Source organism: Chaetura pelagica, unplaced genomic scaffold (genome assembly GCF_000747805.2).
Source record: "Chaetura pelagica isolate M959 unplaced genomic scaffold, ChaPel_1.0 scaffold2, whole genome shotgun sequence".
NCBI classification, from domain to species: Eukaryota; Metazoa; Chordata; class Aves; order Apodiformes; family Apodidae; genus Chaetura; species Chaetura pelagica.
In genome coordinates this window covers 5,703,515-5,720,841 of record NW_009952796.1, presented here as the reverse complement: position 1 = coordinate 5,720,841, position 17,327 = coordinate 5,703,515, and the positions used below count along the sequence as shown (strand labels likewise).

Sequence of the window (17,327 nt, the reverse complement as noted above, 5' to 3'; positions counted from 1 at the left end):
GGCTGCTCCTGGCCGCTGCCGCGGAGCTCGGCGGGAGGGTTTGCTGCCAGAGAGTCCCGAAGGATCTTATTTTGGGTATCCTATAGGTGGGACATACTAATCTGAAATCCTTTATCGTCTAAAAAATGGGGTTGGCTTGTTTTTAAAACCGTGTTTCGGTACGTTGCGTCAGCTTTCGCCCAGTCGTGTTTACAAGCCTGTTCAGGCTGTGTTTAATCCTGGCGTAAGCAGGAGTTAAAATAAGCACCGTAGAAAATGTTTGTGCTCTTAAGATTGGTTTGTGCTCCAGCTTTCTTTCTACAGGAAGGAAGGAAGGAAGGAAACGTTATTTCTTAATTATTTACTTCCTCAGAATGTTTCATTCTCAATCACATGACTCAATTTTGGTGTTTTTTAGAATATTCCTGAAGAAAGCTTGTATGTGAAGTGTAACGGACGACTGGCTAATGGTGACGATGTACTGCAGAATGGGGCTGTTTATAGTCTGGAACCAAGACTTTGTGGTGGAAAAGGAGGTTTGTTGCTTAACTGCTTCTTAGTGATTAGATTCTCAAGTTAAAAAACTTCTGTTATACCTTAGTGTCTATACCAACAGCAGCAGTGTGATGTATAAAGTCTGTGAGCTGAAACCAAGGTCTCCCTGTAAAGCTGGGAGTTGTCTAGAGAAGCTACAGTTCAGCTATAAACTCTGCTTGCATAGCTCTCTGCACCAGTGCTTGACTTAGCTCTACTAGTAGAAAACTGTAACATGCATCAAAGTGACTTAGAAGTTGAAATCGTGTTTCTGCTACAAAAAGTGGAGGATCCCCTCTCCTCCTGTCAGCAGGCAGAAGGAGGGGGCCTAAGGGGCAGGGGGAAATAGAGACAGGTCCCTCCTCAGAGATGCAAACAAAACACTTCCTGTCCCCCCTCACCTTCCCCTCTTCCTCATCTGTTGTCCATCAGCTTCAGTTATCCTGGGAAAATAGAGCATATGTGTTCTGTGTGTTACTGATATGCCCTTGGAGTCAGTTTAAAATTATTTTTAATTATTTTGTCTGGTCTCTGAAGTGTTCCTTTTATTTTGACTTTTTAACTTAAAAGTGTGATAAAAGCAGGCAAATACACAGGTCAGAACTGTTAAGACTTACTGTAGGATCTCAAGGGAATACAGATCATGCAGGTTTAGAAGAGCATGTTATTGTCAGACCTAATTCAGGAGTTGTGACGTTAGTGAATACATTGCTGTTGATTTTTGGGAGCTTACCTGGCTAGGTGTTGGGTCTAAGTCTGGATTCTTCAGAATGTAAAACTCAATAACAAGTTTCATGTGCTACAGAAATTTCCCCCACCACTGGCAGAAATCGGTTTTGCTTGCTGAACCCAAATTGATTTTGCTGGCTGAACACAATACCTCTTCTGCCTCATGATACAGTAGGTTATCTGGATTGGTTACTGTTTGTAACAGTCTTTAAAGGTACTTTTGGGCAACTAAAAAGCACAGATACGTTTAGCTTCTAGTTAAAAAATGGTGCTTGTCACTTTCAAATTGCTTGAAGGATTATATTAACATTAACCCATGTTGTGTTTATTTGAGGTAGTTAAACAAGTCCCTTTCTCCAGCTGGAGACAACATAAAGTGGGGCTGAATGCAAGAAATCCTTGTCTATGAGCAATGAGTGGCTGAGGAGCATTTTAGAACTCTCTTTTGGAGGCCTCTCCAACATAATATTGTACATAATGATCATCTTGATATAGCCATTAGGGCTGTCTCCTAAAAAAGTAATTTTATTTTTCATTAGATTTTAAAAGGACATATAAGACTGATGCAGGCTAACGGGTCTTAAGTGGAAGGTACATCCTGGCTAAATTAGAAAGGACCCAACATGTTATCTTGACATGAAAAAGGTTTCAAGCCATTTTGCTGGGAGAATCCAGAAATAGGCTTTCATGCTGTGCAGGTTCTAGTAAACCTGAAGTGCATCTGGTGTGGTGTCAGGTGCACAAAACCAAGATGAGTGGGTAAATGCTGTAAACCTTTTTTTTTTTAGTGTTTCAGCATTTCACCCAATAGCAATTCTCCAATATATTGCAGCTTCAGACTTACCTTTTATTTCAGTTTTTTTGAAGGAAAGTGTGGAAGTCACTGTGTTCTTTTTCCATAGTTAATTATTTTGTTGTGTACTAGCTCATCTCCATTTGTTTCTGTTTTGCTAATTCTTGATTACTTTTTTCTCAGGGTTTGGATCTATGCTGCGAGCGCTTGGTGCTCAGATTGAAAAGACAACAAATAGAGAGGCTTGCCGAGATCTCAGTGGAAGGAGACTTAGAGATGTCAATCACGAGAAAGCGTAAGGCATTTTCTTAGAAGCTAGAATTATAAAATAAACCAGTCATGTAGTTAACAAAAGAGTTCAAAGGACAGGCTATTGTAGCAATGAAATTTTATTTTGAATGCTACAAAAAGCAAAAGTGAACTTGTAAACACAAATTGAGTGGAAGCCAACAGGGTTCTTCTGACTATAATTACTGCAAAATAGAGGTAATTGGACTGCAACCTGATTCTGAGAGACTGTTCTGCATGTCTTAGATTTCTAATCTGGAATTCTCACAGTTCATCTCTCTGAAGCTGCAAGACCATGATATTGGTGACATTACAGCTGTTTCTGGCTTCCAAAATAAACTTTACTCTTTTCTCTGTAGCAGAATCTCTATATGTTCCTTCAGTAAATCCCCTGGGTATTGATTGTTGTCTTTTTCCATTGTCTGCTATCCTAGCAGGTGGTAGAAGTATTTAGTAAATATTCAAAACAACAAAGTGATATGACACTTAAGTGTTGGAAATGCTCTCATTTTCATGGTTCTGTCACCTGCAGGATGGCTGAATGGGTGAAACAGCAGGCGGAACGGGAAGCAGAAAAGGAGCAAAGGCGCTTGGAAAGGCTGCAGCGGAAGCTTGCAGAGCCAAAGCACTTTTTCACAAATCCAGACTACCAGCAGCAGTGTCATGAAATGGCTGAGCGACTAGAAGATTCAGTCCTTAAAGGTACTGGAAGTTTAATCTCACTTTCTCTCCTCAAAAAATAAAGCAAACTAGAAGACCCTATAACGTCAGTCTTGTATGAAAATTAAAAAAATTAAATAAGTTGCGAGCAATAACTCTTTCAATTCAAAGAAATTAAAATTCCATCAAAATGTGTTGGAATTAATTTTTCCTTTTTGGCTACTGCTCGGCTTAAATTGCATGGAACAGTGTAACACGGAGCCAAGCAATGCTTGATCTTGCTGTGCTACAGTGTTATAATAAAAGCAAAATTCTCTGAAAGTAGTGTTGCTAGTTCAGCTATAAGAGTTATATAATAATTTTCAGTGAAATTATAATGTATCAACAGGTCTTACTAGGAATGGAATCCAACTACAGAATGCCTTGTTTCACTTACCATTCTTTTTAGTTATCTTATGTATCCAAGATTGTTCCCTTGCTGGCAGCTTGACAGCAGAACTTGAGGCTGAGAGATTTAGAACCCAAGCCTGTTCAATTCAGGAATCCAACGTTAAGATTGACTCTGTGCCTTAGTAGAGCAGTGTAAGAAACCTTTTGTTGCTTCTGAGTTTATTTTGAAGCTTTGAGTCTACATAAATGAACAAATAGTGATTATTTTCAGCTGGTGTTTCAAATTGCATCTGAAATTAAAAGATTGGTACCATTTACATTTGTGAACTGTGTACAGCTGAAATAGATCTCTAACTTTGTTTTGAAGGGTTGCAGGCCTCTTCAAGCAGAACAGTGTCACCAGGAAGCAGCGGTAGTCGGAAGCGTCCCGGTGAATCTGTAAAAAATGGAACAAAATCCCAAAAAAGAAAATGTTTTTGGTAAGTATTATGACTCCTTATACTTAATATTCAAGTATTAAACCTTGAACAGGATGAAAGGTTAGGTACATAAAAGTAAGCAAGAACTTACCAAAGGTGTAGATTTAAATAGTAAAATTAAATGGAACTTATTCATTCAGTTGGAGAACTGAAAGTAAATGTTGCTGCATTCATATAAATCTGTCCCAGCTGAGCAGTCAAACTTTGTTTGCAAAAATACACACCTTTTTTCCCCCTGTGTCAAACCAGGACACCCTACTAATATGGTTATATCCTATATAACTCTCATTGTCTTTTATTAATAAACTAAATTTACTATGAACTAAAGAAGGATATTTTTTCCCTTGCATTTTTCTCCTAATGTGACATGAAGTATAAATATTAATTATTCCAGTGATGTTTGGAATAGTAATAGCACATTTTTCTATAATGGGAATGCTGTAAAGAGATACCTGTTTGTGGGGATATTTGGTCCTGTTCAGTCATAAGCAGCTTCCCTTTACTGAACCAGCCTAACTAGCTGCTAGACTAGTTCACTGCAGCTCTCTGAAATTAATTTTGGAATGAAAGTGACAGTGAAAATAATTTTTTGAAAAAAGTGAAAATAAGTTGACATTAATCTGTAGTGTACTGCTTGTGCCAGGCTGGGGTTGGAAGGATTGGATGATCAAGACAGTTCGGATGGTGAGGATGACAGCGAAGGTGATTCCCCTTATGCATCTGATGAAAGTTGTCCATCAGGCAGCAGATACAATGACAATGCTGGAAACTCGAATGAATGTTCAAACAGCTCTGTAGATATTCCAACTACCAATGCTACTGAGAAACCACTGGAACAACCAGAAGGTAGTGGAAGAAATCTGCAAGGAGAGACACACACAAGTGGGCAAACTGAAATTCCAGTTGAAGAAAACAGTAAAATGACATTGCCCTTGAAGGAAGAGGCCCAAGAAGAGAAAGAAGTAACCCAAGCTGTAGAAGGAGAGGAGCAAGAAAATGTTTCCTCTAAGACACAGGGGACGAACCAGTTACAGTGCACAGTAAGTATGAAGCAGTACAAAATGTGATATATCTTTTTCTTCAGCTGCTTTTACTCAGTCACTTTTCCCTTTGTGGATTGCAGGAAAGGAGAAGGTACTCGTATGCTATGACTTCAATGCATTAGATAAACCTGCTTGAAGAAGGGGAATATATACCCCTTATATATGTATATATATATGTATATGTATATGATTTAGATATACCTGCTTCCTCAGGGAAGAAGACCAGACAGGTAGAATAGAAAGATTTGGCTGGGGCTTAGGAAGAAAAGAGTTTATGGACTCGAAGACCTCTCATGAGGAATACAGAGGTGTATTAAGGCAATGCAGTGAGAAAATTAGGAAGGCCAAAGCCCAGCTTGAACTCAACTTGACTACTGCTGTCAAAGACAATAAAAAATCTTTCTATAAGTACATTAATACCTAAAGGAGGACTAGGGAGAATCTCCATCCTTTACTGGCTGCAGGGGGAAACATAGTGACAAAGGACGAGGAAAAGGCTGAGGTACTAAATGCCTTCTTAGCCTCAGTCTTTAGAAGTCAAACAGTTTGTTTCCTAGACACCCAGACCCCTGAGCTGGAAAACAGGGAGGTGGGGCAGAATGAGACCTTTATAATCCAAGGGGAAATGGTCAGTCTATGGGGCCAGATGGGTTGCACCCAAGAGTACGGAAGGAGTTGGTGGATGCACTTGCCAAGACTCTTTCCATAATTTACCAGCAGTCCTGGCTGGTAAGTTATGTCTCAGTGGACTGGAGGGTAGCAAATGTGTTACCCATCCACAAGAAAGGCCAGAAGGAGGATCCAGGGAACTACAGACATGTGAGTCTGACCTTGGTGCTAGGGAAGGTCATGGAGCAGATCATCCTGAGTGCCATTATGCACCACATACAGAACAATCAGGTGATCAGGTCCACTCAGCACGGGTTTATGAAAGGAAGGTCCTGCTTGGTGAACCTGACCTCTTTCTATGACAAGATGATCCACCTGGTCGATGAGGGAAAGGCTGAGGATGTTGTCTACCTGGACTTCTGTAAAGCCTTTGACACTGTTTCCCACTGCATTCTGATGAAAAAACCCCATATGCTCTGCTGGGTAAAATGCTGGATGGACACCTGGGCCCAGAGAGTGATGGTGAATGAAGTTAAACCCAGCTGGTGGCCAGTCACAAGTGGGGTTCTTCAGGGCTTAGTCTATGGGGCCAGATGGGTTGCACCCAAGAGTACGGAAGGAGTTGGTGGATGCACTTGCCAAGACTCTTTCCATAATTTACCAGCAGTCCTGGCTGGTAAGTTATGTCTCAGTGGACTGGAGGGTAGCAAATGTGTTACCCATCCACAAGAAAGGCCAGAAGGAGGATCCAGGGAACTATAGACCTGTCAGTCTGAACTTGGTGCCATGGAAGGTCTGTACTGTTGCCATACCATTACCTCCGCTGGCATTCTGGATTGGTGTCACAGCCCTTGCAGCCATATCAGGAGCAGGTCTGACCCTGAGGTTCTTTCTGTGGTGATTGACAGGAGGATGCCTGAGTTTCTTTTGCTGAAGAGGCTTTGAATCAGTCTTCCAGCCAAGAATGTAGCTTTTCCCACTGAATTGATGAAAGCCCATCTAATACTTGGCAGTAAAAGCTGCCAGAACTTAATGCTTCATTGCTCCTTGCTTATTTTTACTATTAAAAAATGTTAGGGGTAATGAATCTAGGCTTATTCTAGTAATAAAACAAAATGTGGCTTCTTCTGGGCTAGGGATGTGCTTGGATTTTCTGCCTTATTTAAGCTTGAGCAGGAAGCATATCATCAGCTGCCAGTGTCTAAATTCTAGTAAGCAAAAGCTTAATACTGTTAAGTTCAAAAAAGACCAAGGGTGTAATCTGATAAATTAAAACATTGTCATCTACTGTTCTGTTAGAGCTGGCAAATTTTAAACAGGATGTTTATCATTATTCACTGTTTACCTTTAGCTCAGTATTTGCAAGCCTGTCTATTCCTAGAACAGGAAACTCCACCAGTGCTATGGCAGATTGTTTTTGCAGGTAGAAATATTTTTAAAATAGTCCTTGGTTTATTTATTATTTTTTAAAATAGGATAGGAGTAATGAGGCAATCAGTCTTTTTTTGTATGCTTAGCAGGACAAAAGTTTTAATACTTCTAGGTTTACTTGTTTTTGCTGAGTTCAAAACAGAGCAGTTTCATTCCCACTGCTGGTATTACTTTCTCTGAGCTCCCTTTGATAACTCCAGCATGATACATACGAAAGACTAATGTGTGCTTTTAAGTATTGAACAAAAGGGACTTAAATTTTTGTGTCTTTTTTAGTGTTTTAGTGTGATTAGTATGTTAGTAAAGTTCAGCACTTGAGTTAGCCTATTTTTGCCGTGTTCTTTTGTGGACAAGGCCCTGGGCTTGGGTTAGACCATCTATAGAGGTTTCTCATTGATTATTCTGCAGATAGACTAATTTCCTTTTAAGATGAAATTTTAATCCATTTTGTGTGGCAGAATGACATCTGAACTTCCAAACTTACTCTTTTGTTAGAAGAGTATGTTTTCGTATCTTTGTGTATTTGCAGTGTAACTGAATTAGAAATAACTTCTTTCTCCTTCCTGCTACTGCTGGGGGTATATTGGTTATATCCTACATTGGGCTAGAAAGGGGCTGTGAGCTTTACCATGCCTCTGGCAGCCAAGGTTAAGCTACTGAAGTGCTAGGTGTGATGGTGGGCTGTTTTTAAAAAAGTCTTGGGAATATTTAACTTCCCTGGGGATGAAAACAGTGTCATCTAAAGGATTAAATACTGCCACTTTTTTATTTTACTTCTTTGGTATTCCTGTATTGCAAATAGAAAGTGTTAATTTTATTGGAATAATTTTAAAAGTTCAGTGGGGTTTGTGTAATTTAAAATCACCAGTGCTTCTGTCTGGGAGGCTATATACATTGCAAGCCTAAGCACAGCTGCTGCTTGTCTGAGAGTGAGCCTTGAACTAGCGAGCAGAAGCACTGCCAGGAGTAGAATTGTAGCAGCATAGCTGCACACCGAGTACAAAGCTCACTTGAGCATTCACCCTGCCCTTGGCTATATTATCTTGCTAAGATGTGCTTGGTTTACAATTAGGCTCCTAGCTAGCTTCAGTGTGCTTGTACATGATGTGGTAATACATTGCCTGGGTAGCATAAATACAGCTAATAATGAGAATATTGAACATAAAGCATATTGAGACATTCTTCGACTTCAGTAAGTAATGAGGAGCTTGAGATAATCCTAATTGAAAGTCTTCCATAACATGAAGCATTCTGTCTATACTTGTTGCTCCCCACCCAGTCAGGAAATAAATCATGATAATCTGATGGGATGTTTTTCTCTTTGCAGGCAGTGGAACCTGTAGACCTCCTGGTGTTCAACTCTGCTGCTGAACTGGAAGTCCTGGGTTTGGATAAACTGAAGATGGAATTGATGTCTCTAGGACTGAAATGTGGAGGCACTTTAAAGGAAAGAGCAACAAGGCTTTTTTCTGTGAGAGGTCTGTCTAGAGACCAGATAGATCCTGCCTTGTTTGCAAAGCCATCTAAGGGGAAAAGAAAGTGATTTTAAAAAAATTGTGTCCATATGGTTTTCAATTTTTCTTACACTGTTCTCATTCCATACTGCCACGTGCGATTATTTGTCATCCCTGGGTAGTTTTTTTTTCTTAATTAAGTTCAATTAATGTAACACAGAGAGAATTGCTAGGTAGTGATTAGCTTTGCAATCAATACATTCACTATAACTGTCTTTTGGTAAGCTTTACAAATGGTTGTACCGAGTCTTAATGTGACAGGTAGAATAAACTCTTTGTGTATGGAGATAAATAACCTGAATGTTTTCTGGAAAACAGTTGCATTATGTCATCATCACCTATTTTAAGAAAAAGAACAATCCTTTCTTAGCTTTGTATTGGATCTCCTTTGGTGTGTTTTCCAGTTAGTGCAGTTACAGCTGTCAAGTGGGAAACACAACCTGTGACCCAGGCTTAAAAGCTGAAGTTTCGTTAAATAAAGAACATTTTTTATATGGATGAGGTTGTTATAAATAAATACGCTGTTTTCTGCATTTCTGTGGGGGTGTCAGGTATCAGTATGATAGAAGTAATTGATGCATGTAAGTATTTATTTTAGAAGAAATGAATAAGGGTATTATCTTATTTGGCTGTCAAAGTATCTGAGTGAGGGAAATGAGACACTCACACACTTGAGGAGTCAAAAGGAAAGAATGAAGTACACTTGCCGGCTGCTGAAGGTCAGTAAGATGCAGAGTGATCAACTGAATGGGAAATTTACCATGTTTGGTTAATGCTTTTCCTACATTAAGACAATAGAATAGTCTCCCAGGGAGTGGTGTTACCTGCCGGGCGATGCTTCGTCCCCGAGCAGCGTCTGACAGTCTGGGCGCCGGGTCTGCCCTGCCCGTGTCCCGCCGTCGGCCCCGGCCGGCAGGGGTTGCTGCGGGGCTGCGCTGCCGCGCCGCGCTGCGGGAGGAAGCGCGTCCTGCCTCCCATTCCTTCCGGCAGCGTCCGGGGGCAGTTCTGCAGCGCTGGTGGGGCTGTTTGGCGGCCTTCTGAGCAGAAATCCCGGCACTTGAGGTTAGAGCACACTTACACTGTTCTCTGCCTACATGTGTTTCCGAAGTAATGAACCTGACTTTGTGCAGTTATATCTGGTTTATGTGATGAACAGTAATGTATCTGCAGCAAGTGATCTGGTGAGTAGATGTTTGGTAGCAGTAACACACTTGACGTGTCTGACATTTTAATCTATAAAGGGAGTCTTGGGAAAATTTCAGGATAAAGGAGAGAGACATTAAGACCCTGCAAATCACATCTCATGGGGGTTGTAACAGGACAAGTGGATTCTGGATGGAAAGGAAATTGTTTTGTTTACTGAGTGTTTCATTAGGAAACTGAAATGGAGGGTACCTGGGAGGTCACTTCAATGTAATGAAGTTTTGCTGGTGCACATGTGGCGGCAGAGAATGTTACAGGCTGGCCCACTTGAATGGTGAGCCTTCAGTGTGATTTTGTCCAGCTCATAAATTTGCTCATTGAGGCAGGAGAGCCTTCAGCTATATGAGTACATTCAAGTTCCTCTCTAGTATGGAAAGGATAACATGAGTCAAAAGTGAACGGGCAGATAAATGATGTATTTTGGCAACTACTCTTAACTATTTCCCTTTACTTCAGTTGCACTCTTGCTTCAGTTGCACTGAAGCAGCTGTTTCCAAGTCTACCCCATGGGTCACTTGCCTTCTTTTGTTGTTGGGGGTTCCTTGCTAAACCAGATGAGTTCTCTGATGGGGCATGTGATGTGGCTGTAACAAGTTTGTGCCACCACATCTGAAGTAGCATTACATATGGTAAGGAATAAAACACAGGAGACTGAAGAGCAACTGGAATATTTTAGACCAGTAGTAGCACCAAACACTTTATTGATCAACTGTGACTTCAACAGTGTCAGAATAAACAACCTACATATGTGTTAGAGGACAACAGCTTATGTGTGCTTTGAACCAGCTCCACACCTTGGCACATTTATTTGGGAATTATTTGGCTTCTGCTGCACTAAACAGAACAAGTACTTGCTCTGGTATATGCTCCACAGAAAGGGTTAGACTAGAGCAATACTATGTCTGGAGAGCTGTGTGGACACTCACTTAGCAAGGCTAGACTTTGACATGGCAATAGGGTGTCCTTCAGAAAATGGCTGGATAACAAACAGGTACAATCCTTCTGTAGAACAGAAGTGCTTGAAGCAGTGCTTGAAGCTTTCTAAGAATTTAGGCAAGAAAATAAGTCAATAAATACCAGCAAAAAAATATATATACATACAAACCAAAACCATTCCAATATAGCATAGGCCATTTTCATTGCACAGAATGGCCTCAGAATAGTGGTGATTATTCTAGACCAGGGCCAAGAGGGTAATGCAGAGTTTGCAGTATCTTGTCTATGTCTTTCTTTTTTCAAGGATTAGTGCAGCTCTGAATTACAAGTGTTTCTTGTTGTAAACACACCAAAACTGTGAATAGCATTCCAGAGAAAAAAGTTCATGCTCCCACGCAAACACTTCCCCAACAAGCAAGTGGTGTGACTTAACAGAATTCTTCTGAAGTGTCATTTTGAATGCATTTATTTTAAACATTTATATCCAGAGCACTGTCTCATGTTTCACTTGCATTTCAGATTAACTGACTGAAAAAAAAACTGGCACAAACTGAAGGAGGGCTTTTTCTAACCTCGTACAGATCCATCTATACCCTGGAAAGAAACATGAGTACATATAATACAAAAATAGCAGGGAACAGGGCAGGTCATTACTGAGGCAAAATATCCAGAGTTGAAAAGAAATTGCTTCTGGTTGGCAAGCTCAGAGGTGAAGCAAACCTTCCTTCTTTGCTTTCTAACAAGCCTTTGGTCTACTGATTGCTCAGTGCATCAGTGCCAAACAGAACACTCTGGAACATCCAGCATCACCAAACAAGAACATTCAAAAGTAGACCTGAAATTTATTTTTTTTTTCCTGACTGTCTTCTGTGACATAAAGGACCAGCAACTTGCTGCTGTTATCTGAAAATTGCTATTTTCATCCCAGCCCAGAAGAAAAAACTTTAGAGAAATCAAATATCACAAAACCCTACCTGGCTTGGCTTAACAGTGGTTTGATTTCCACTAACCATTTCTATCCTGGGACCTTCCAGCAGTGTAAGAGGTATTGAGGAGTTCATATTCACAAGCACACTGTAAGACTAGGATTGATTACATTTTCTAACCTGGGCTACAGAGAAATAACTTGTGGAAGTTTAGAAGGATCATCACCAGTAGGCACAGCAACAGCTTTCCCATTTCCATCACCTTTGCCTCTGCAACATGAATAAATAAATGAATTACTAAAAACCACTGCAGTGTTTTGACTTAAACACCACTTTGCCAGAATTTCTTCCTTTGGTTTTCCAAGTCTGACAGCATCTGGGCTTGCTACTGTAGGTGGCACTGAGGTGTTGGTGGAGGATGTGTCCAGTTCCAGCAGCACTGATGAATACCCTGGCCCTTGGAACAAAATCTCTGACCAGAGGCCCTGCCTTTGCCCCATGGTGCACAGGCATACCATGATGGGGCAGAGTGGGAGTATGAGGTCACTTATGTCATTCTGCCTATTCCAGAAACAAAGTTAATACTTTCGATCCACCTGAAATTTATTCTTAGCTGAGATTTTGCTTTCTGAAGAATGCTGACATTTTAAAGATTGGTTTGTAGTGATGTCTTTTCTCAGGAAGGTGCTATTTTTAAATCTTGAAGATTCCTCCAAAACATTTAGCTGCAGATGTTAAAGACTGCACCCTGGTTAGTTAACACAGCCACCCCACAGCAGGCTTTGCTTTCAGTTATAGCTGAGCAATTAGGGTGGCTTTGGATATTAACATACCTAATGACACCTGAAGGTGGAGAAGTGACAACTGCTCTGACTTCCTCCCAGTGTCCAGGAGGGGCTGGGTAGGCACTGCTGCCTTCCAGCACTCCTGGAAGCTGGGCAAGGGCTGGGTAGTTCCAGGCTGGTTAGTCTGGATTTAGACCCACCAGCTGGTGCTGCTTGGAAAACATCTCAGGGACTTGAATTCATGTGCTGTGTGTCCTGCTTCCTGCATTCATGTCTCTAACCAGGCTCAGTGAATGAGGAATTTTCACAAAACTTGGAGCACAAGAAGCAAGAAGTTCTTGAAAGCCCTACCTGGGCTGTATGCGAAGAGCAGTGTTTATAAGGAGCCAGGCAGTTTGTGAAACATGTCTGTGAAAACAGAGTATCTGGTGGTTATAGACGGCTCCTTGCGGCCTGTGTAATATTGTATCCAGCATATGGTAACTAGCTGAGACCTGCTAGTGACAGAGTTACTGACCACTGAGCTGGAAGGTGGCAGTCATCTGAGCAGTCGTGATTATGAACTGATTGCATTCATCTCTGGCAAACAGAAGACAAAACATAAAGAGGGATGCAGGTACCTGGACTTTCAAAGGATCAGATTTATCATCACTGAGAAAATCAAGAGGGAAAAATGTAAACAGGAAAACACAAATAAACACTAGGGGTACCTTTAAAAGAAAACTACTAAATAGCTTTTTTTCCCCTTAAAAACAAACAAACAAAAACAACAACAACAAAACAAAACACAAACGAGCAAAAAAGCAGTGCCCTGATTCATCATTTGCCAAAAAAGATACTGAGAGCTGTGGCCTGATTACATGACTTTCCAGTGCTCAGTATCTTCAGATAACATTTCCTGCCATGGTTAAAAACTGTTTCTGGGCTGTTTGGTAGGCTGGTTCAGCTGTGGGGAACCCCAGCACCCGCACAGCTCTGGAGTGCACTTGTCCCCCTGCAGTGTAGGCAAGAAGGCAGCAGTTGTGAACAGCTTTTTATTGTTTTATTCTGAAATGTGCTGACACTGTGCAGGCTGCTCTCCTGCACCTGCTCCAGGAACAGACAGGAGTTCAGGTCGTGGCTGCAAATCTAGCACTATGCATGGGAGCTATTTCACATTAAATTAATAACAAAAACTAGGAGATGTTGACACTGTGAAGAGACTCCTCTAAAAATACCAAAGTACTGCAGGATCTCTGCCTGCCCCCTTCTGTTTGCCCCGGGTTCCCCTTTCCCAGGCTCCAGCTGTTCCCAGCCAAAGCTGGAGCAGATCCCCTGATTATCATCTTTGCTGGGATGTGGATTTCACTCACACTGGCAATTAGAAGGCTGCTCTGGAGAAAAAATAAGGTCTCACCAGCAGGGTAGGGCTGCAACTTCTCATAGATTTTGAAAAAATAAAACATGGAAGAGCAGCTTTGGTTCAAGTGAAGCCATGAAAGAATCAGGACATGTAACTCAGTTGTCAGGGGCATTTAATATAGCTTGAAACTTTTATTATCTCTCCTGAAATGTCACGATAAGGGAGAGAGAAAGTGCTGCTGTCCTGCCCAAGCCTTTCTCTTATGAATAAAAGTTTTCACAAGGCCAGTAGATTCGCCCATGTCCATCTCCATTAAATATCGCAGGACCTCACAGACAGTCTTGTGAGCAGGACCAAAAAGGCAGGTCAAAGCTCAAGCTTGTGTTGATGTACACGGCAGTGCCTTTAAGTGCACCCTCTCCGGAGGGCAGTGTGCCATGTGGGAGGGCTGCAGCCCCCGCTGCTGCAGCCCCTTGCAAGTGGGTACCTGGGGGTCCCGCAGGACCTGGGCCCGAAGACCAGGGTGGCCCTAGGCAGGCCTGGGGGGATGGAGGGGGGACGGGGGCTCCGTGGCCCCCCTGGCTGGCTCCCCACGGCTCACACCAGCGCTGTGCCGTCCGTGACGCAGCCGCACTTCTCCACGATCATGTTGGGGAACTCGGCCGCTTCGATCTCGGTGCGGTTGCCCCTCTTCACCAGGTAGATGACGGGCAGAGGGGAGGTCTCTGTCCCGGCGCAGGTGCGCTGCCCGGGGCCGAAGCGCCAGGGCAGGGACCGCGGGCAGCCCCCCCGGCACCGGAACGCCTGGTACCCCGCCGGCTCCAGGATCCAGTGCTGCGCCCAGGACAGCTCGCGGAAGCTGATGTAGTGTTTCTGCCGGCAGCAGGAGGACTTCCCCGGCACCGCCTCCTCCGTGCAGTCCCTGCGAGCCAAGGAAGAAGCAAGAGCTGCTGCTGTAACTGCAAACTGGGAAGGTGAGAGGAATAATCCCCCCTGTTAATAGCACAGGCGCGGCCTGACACGTGAAACTTGAGCCATGTCTGTGTTTCATTTTAATATTCAGGCAACAAATACAGGAAGAGGAGTGTTGTGATTCAGGAGCAATGTTCTATCTCCTCCATGCACAGCAGTTTACTTGGGAGGGCACGAGCTGCATGCCCTGGCTTGGCACAATAACAACAATTGTTGGCAGTGCAATAATTCAAGGGCAAAGTTACAGTGGAGATAGTACAGGTTTAGGTTTCATACATACCCATATTTTTCCAAGTCGAGGGTGTAAAGCACCAGTTCAGGTTTGCCTAGGGCTTTATCCTTAGGGTCCTGAGAGGTGAAGCGCACAGCTTTGGCCATTTCCAGGGCATGGCTGCCTACCCTTTCTCCTTCGATCCAGACCTCCAGGAACATTGGCTCCCGCCTCCTGCTCCGCAGCCAGTAATGCACGGCCTGAGTCACATCGAAGTTTTTCCAGCCTGACTCGCGGATGGGAACCAGCCTGCATGACAAGGGCTTGGCATTAGAAAGGAAAGCCCATCAGATAAAACCTGAGCTCACAGAGCTGGTTATTGCAGCAGAATATTTTGCTTCCTGTAGATTGTCGTGTGCTCATTACATGTCTCGTGTTCTCATTACACGAGAATTTTTGCTGAGTGCTCTGGGCAAGCACTCATAGCAAATAACACCTCAAAAAGAAGCACGAAAATCTAGCAGACACTGGAAGGCTAAATAAAACCCTTTGTGCATGGTCACATCAAGGGATTCATCCATGCTCATGCAGAAATATGGTGGTGGAGGATTGTACACAGTCTCAGTGATCGTGATGACAGCCTGATAAACACCACTACTGTCACCTGCTCCTGTCCTAGCTGCATTAGAGCTATAAAGTTTCTACCCGCCTAGAAAATTGTTTTGATGTCTAATTCTGCCTTCAAGAGTTGTAAAACTTCCCCAGAGCTCAAGGCTACAGAATCAGATGCTTTTTGCATAGTTTACTTATTTAAAACAGCTAACGTAATGGCCAATGGCCAAATAACATCAGCAGCCAGAACCTATGTGAGTTTGAGCATGAGAGAGAATCAAACCAGGTGGACGTTTCTAGAGGGTAAGATCTAGCAGTACATGGCTTTGTTTGACACAGAAATAGATTATTTCAACAAATCATTGTATATTGCATTCTTAACCTGGTATCTGCTCTAACAAATTCATTCTGGGTTTAGAATCTATACAGCGTGATTATACTGATGTAACCTCATCAGATGGACCAGAGGCACAAACGCAAGACACCCAGAGGAACCATACCCCTTAGCTAGAGTTCTGCCTTCAGAAGAGGTCCCTTTTTTACCTGGAGTCTATCAGGGAGGTCCTGTTGGTACCATCCTGCTGCTGGTGCACCCAGTACACGCTGACTCTCGCATTGGATACAGGCCTGTGAGGCTGCCTGGCAGGCAGGTTTGCTCTGTCCAGAGGCTTTTTGAAAAGTTTCAGTTCAGCCATTGTCACTTCACTGTTTTTAGGTATTCTGCCCTCCATGTCAAAGATCAGGTTCTGGCGCATGATGGTGTCAGAGTAGAGGACTTCTGCCATGCCTGTGCATGTTGGGAACAAGAAAATACAGCCTGTCTCTGCCATCCTGGTGAGCAAAGTCCCCCCACCCCCATCCACAATTATAATCACAACATACTCCTTCCAGGCTCCCAAGATGAGCCCTTGTGGCAGACAGTCCCTAAACACACCTTTTACTAATGCACACTTGAATCAATGTCTTGCAAATGCCCTTATTCTCCCTCTCTGTCTCTTCAACCTGGAGGCAATGGAAAAAAACTCCAATGTAAGTTGCCCACAAGCTGAGCAAACACAGAAAAGTACCCATCTCTCTGTGCTGGTACCTCAAAGCAGGAAAACACCACTTGCAAGAAAAGGGTGTTTCATTTGCTGCCCAGGGTGTCTTTTGAAATCTTTTGAAAGTGAAACAAGCCCTAAGTTGATTTCCTTCTTGGTAATTTTTCCATAGTGGAAAAAAACAAACAAACCCACTTCTACAGACATTTATTTTATACATAATTTTTCCACCTGCCCAAAATGTTGCCTGGGTAGCAAGGCTTTTCTCTTCTATCAAGCTTCAGCAGCAGCCTGCCCTTTGAAAGGGCTGTAGGATCCCCTCTCCAGGTGCAAGGACTTACTAGTGCATATTAATCTTTAAGATGATGTTACATGCACTTCTTCTACCCCACTCAGTTTGGAGGCAGATCAGAACTTCATTAGCCCCATGGGTTTGCTTCTGCCCATCCTGTGGGAGCCTGGCAGATTCCCCTGGTAGTGGCACAGCCCTTGTGAGCTCCCGACAGTGACAGCAGAAATGTTACCTGCGTTGCCAGGGATCCCCCTGAGGATGCTGGCCAGGCTCGGCAAAGCTTGGCGCCTCACCCTCTGGCGCTTCAGCATGGAGAAGTATTTGTTCTTTACATGGGCTGGGATAACCAGATCCTCCATGTCTCTCTTATGAAGTTTTGGGACCTCAGAGAGCCCCAGCTGCTTCAGCAACACCTCCTTGAGCCCTTCCTGGGTAAATGCTCGGACAGTGAGGACCAGGCAGAGCACGCAGAGCATTCGGGCGAACCTCATGTCCATCCTCCTGTGTTGGCAAAGCAGAGATGAAGGAGGGATCTCCCTGGGGCTGCTCTCAACAGAGG

General features: G+C 43.0%; 2 protein-coding genes across 2 annotated transcripts in view; one reads left to right on the top strand and one right to left on the bottom strand.

The window, feature by feature from the left end:
* SDE2 (SDE2 telomere maintenance homolog (S. pombe)) overlaps window positions 1-8,857 on the top strand; it is a 26,847-nt gene extending 17,990 nt beyond the window's left edge. The window contains 8 exon segments of the mRNA XM_009994817.1: window positions 398-515; window positions 2,219-2,330; window positions 2,856-3,025; window positions 3,741-3,852; window positions 4,496-4,892; window positions 8,263-8,413; window positions 8,737-8,766; window positions 8,769-8,857. Coding sequence (XP_009993119.1) covers window positions 398-515; window positions 2,219-2,330; window positions 2,856-3,025; window positions 3,741-3,852; window positions 4,496-4,892; window positions 8,263-8,413; window positions 8,737-8,766; window positions 8,769-8,857 — 1,179 coding nt within the window.
* A 5,381-nt stretch (window positions 8,858-14,238) lies between these two features.
* Window positions 14,239-17,265, bottom strand: LOC104386243 (left-right determination factor 1-like). Its single transcript, XM_009994816.1, has 5 exons — window positions 17,001-17,265; window positions 15,980-16,214; window positions 14,890-15,133; window positions 14,800-14,804; window positions 14,239-14,563 (listed from the first exon to the last, which is right to left on the bottom strand). The coding sequence occupies exons 1-5, from the start codon at window positions 17,263-17,265 to the stop codon at window positions 14,239-14,241; spliced, it is 1,074 nt and encodes a 357-aa protein (XP_009993118.1).
* Between the last annotated feature and the right edge of the window lie 62 nt (window positions 17,266-17,327).